Source organism: Salvia hispanica, chromosome 6 (genome assembly GCF_023119035.1).
Source record: "Salvia hispanica cultivar TCC Black 2014 chromosome 6, UniMelb_Shisp_WGS_1.0, whole genome shotgun sequence".
Lineage (NCBI taxonomy): Eukaryota > Viridiplantae > Streptophyta > Magnoliopsida > Lamiales > Lamiaceae > Salvia > Salvia hispanica.
Genome location: NC_062970.1, coordinates 22,202,175 through 22,205,262, shown reverse-complemented (window position 1 = coordinate 22,205,262; position 3,088 = coordinate 22,202,175). Strand labels below are relative to the sequence as shown.

At 41.2% G+C, this 3,088-nt stretch overlaps 1 protein-coding gene across 1 annotated transcript; it reads right to left on the bottom strand.

Annotated features, from left to right (window-relative positions):
* Positions 1-368: 368 nt before the first annotated feature.
* On the bottom strand, positions 369-2,808 carry LOC125192085 (lysM domain-containing GPI-anchored protein 2). Its single transcript, XM_048089539.1, has 4 exons — positions 2,019-2,808; positions 944-1,064; positions 696-871; positions 369-627 (listed from the first exon to the last, which is right to left on the bottom strand). The coding sequence occupies exons 1-4, from the start codon at positions 2,683-2,685 to the stop codon at positions 530-532; spliced, it is 1,062 nt and encodes a 353-aa protein (XP_047945496.1). The 5' UTR covers positions 2,686-2,808; the 3' UTR covers positions 369-529.
* Positions 2,809-3,088: the final 280 nt, after the last annotated feature.

Genomic DNA, 3,088 nt, shown 5'->3' with positions numbered 1-3,088 from the left:
GATTTAAAAAACAGTCTAAATGGAGCACGCTTTCATTTAATGGGTTTAGTCCAAATCCATGTCTTTTTACTGGTGGGAGGGCCCGGACTGGCCCATATCAGGCTTTTCCCAAGCTAGCTTGGTTAGTCTAGCCCCGTTAACAAGTCCGCCTTAACACGACACCGACAACTATCTTCTTCTTCTTCTTATTGCAAGACACCGAACTGGCAATTATTGTTGATACGTCCAGCTTTTGTTTTCGAAAAAATAAAATCCGTTTTTATTTTTCTGATTTTTAAGCCTGAAATCATCTTTACAATTGACTAATTGAGAAAAGAAAGTTTAAGAGTGTTTTAATTAGTTCCACATTTATGAAGAAAAGAGAGGCATATAAAAGATTGGTATTCATATATCAAAATGTAATTGAAGTAACTTCACATTACAAAATTACATATTCCAATTTCCCAAATAAAATTTGGATAAATTTAGCAATATCCAAACTGAAAAATTGTTAAAAAACTCTCCTGCCACCTCAGCAATTTGCAACAACTTAGACAAAAAGCAAACAAAGCAAGCCAGCATTGATGAAAATCCCAAGTCTCCAAGCATCATTCAAAGTCGTTGCAGACGAACCAGGGCCAGGAGGAGCTGTAACCAAAGACGACGTTGCTTAGCAAACCAAGGATAGAAATTGCTAAAAGAAACTCAAGACCTACCGGGGCAAGTTGAGAACGAATCCACCATAGTTTGTACTGTTGTGTTGTAACCGGAGTAGGAACAGGTGGTGGCATTGCAACCGGAAGACGTTGTGTTTCCAAGCAACAAATTTGGTGAGTCATCACATCGGATTAGGGGGCATGATGCATTTATCCCAGCAGGTTCACATTGTAGCCTGAGCAAATCAGCCCCAATTAGGAACTAGGTCAATAACAATCAGTTATGCAAACAAATCTTCTCCACTTACCTCAAGTTCAGTGCAGTGTTACACTTGCACTTCACACAAGTATTGGCAGTGACAACGTAGGCATTGCTTGGGACGAGTAGAGGGTAGTCCAACGAGTTATTGCTTACCATTGAAGAACAAGCTGTGGGATAGGGAGAAGACAGATCAAATCAATAATATCGTCTCAAAATGCAATCATATGTTCCAATTCTTTAAATCACTATCTATCATGCCAACAAAATCCAGACAAAATTGGCCTTTTCTAATGGGTGTGTGGATACACAAAAATGAGAGACAAGAAGAAAGAATAAACAAGAGAGAAAACTCGGAAACATCATTGGCCAACGACTAATAAATAAGTACTCCATTTCATATTCTCCTTAAAATTTGTCACTTATTTTCATTTTTATCCATCCCTAAAAGTTTATCACCTTTCACTTTTACCATTTTTAGTAGTAGATCTCACATTCCACTAACACATTTTTAGTCACATTTTATTATTCTCTCCCAACTAAGATGACACATTTTCTTTTTAAGTTTGTCCCAACTAACTAAGATAACACATTTCTAATTTTGGTAATTTTCTCTTTCCAATTAATACACTTAACAATTTTTTTCTCCCCAATAAAATATTCAACTATGCATCTGTCTCCATTTAATACTTATACCTGCCATTTCATTTCCCAATTAACCACTTTAAAAACTCCTCTTAAAATCTCGTCCCGAAAATGTGACACTTTAGCCAGGACTGAGGGAGTATAAACTAATATATAAAAATATGACTCATAGGATACTGACTTTTTCAACTCATTTTCTATTATATCTTTGTAAATCTATGTCGGATTGAACGGTGACAAGTAAATAAAAATGAAATCATTTGGAATTCCCAGCAATCCCTTCTTTTGAACAGGTAAATAAAATTGAGATCATTTCTCATTCCCATCAATCATGAATCCCAAATCCAAAAAAGTAGTTCTTCCACATCCTGTGCTCGGAAAGTTTAGATTTTTTATAAATCAAAAGCCATAAAGAATTTTCAATTCATTCATTAAAAAAAGTGCAGAATTTGGGGAAATAAAAGGAAAGCATCAGTTACCTTTCAAAGGAACATCAATAATATCTTGAGCCTTAAGATCTTGAGGTCCAGTGAAACTATTGTGCTGCATCAGCGTCTCCTGAGACACATTATACTGCTTAGCAATCCCTTCAATTGAGCTCCCGGCCACCACCTCATGGCCGTAGTGGACCACCGCCTCCCCGTCCACCTCATCGCAGCTGCACGGCAGCGGAATGGTCAGATTCTGGCCCACCTGGATCAAATCGGGGTTCTGTATCCCGTTGGCCAACTGAATTTCGGTTGAGTTGACGATGTTGGAGAAGACCTCGGCGGCGATGTGCCAGAGGCCGTCGCCGGGGACCACGGTGTAGACGGGGCGGCCGTTGGAGACACCGGTGCCGTTGCAGCAGATGCAGGGGAAGGGGATTCTGAGCTTCTGCTGGGCTGGGACGACGTCGTTTGCGGTGGTGTTGAGGGGGAGGTTGTTGGCGCCGAGGATGGAGTGGAGGTCGGGGACGGAGAAGAGGGATTGGATGGCGCGGAGGGTGGTGCGGTTGCGGGGGAGGTAGTCGACCACGGATTGGCAGGTGGCGCCGCTGGTGCTGCAGCGGAATGTTTTTGCGGAGGTGGAAGTGATGGTGATGGTGATGAGGAAGAGGAAGAGGAGGGGGATTGAGAGTGGGGTTGGCTTCTTGGGAGAGGCCATGTTTAGGTGGGATTGATTGATCTCTTTTGATGGGGGATTTAAAATGTGGAGATGCCGTGGACGGCGGGAGTTGACGGCTGAAGAGGTGGGAAACGGAGGAAATTTGATAGAGATGGAAGTGGGGAGGTGGAGCCGCCGAAATTGTGTGGGAAACTTCTCCCAATACTTTCATTTTATGGTCAACGATATTGCAAAAATAATTACTCTTTCCATCGGTAGGAATAAATGGATGTCACACGGTTAGGGGTATGCATTCGGGTTTTGGTTCAGTTTTTCCCAAACCAAACTTGAAAATCGAATTTCCTTGAAGATCAACATCGAATCGAAAAACTGAAACCGAACTAAACCGAAATTGTTTGGAATTTCAATCAAAAACCGAAAAACCGAAAAAAAAAACCCATAA

Coding starts and splice junctions, on each gene's coding strand:
- LOC125192085 (XM_048089539.1), bottom strand. CDS start 2,685: ATGGCCTCTCCCAAGAAGCCAACCCCACTCTCAATCCCCCTCCTCTTC. Junction 1,065..2,018: donor TATTGATGTTCCTTTGAAAG/GTAACTGATGCT, acceptor CCTATCCCACAG/CTTGTTCTTCAATGGTAAGC. Junction 628..695: donor TTCGTTCTCAACTTGCCCCG/GTAGGTCTTGAG, acceptor CTTTGGTTACAG/CTCCTCCTGGCCCTGGTTCG.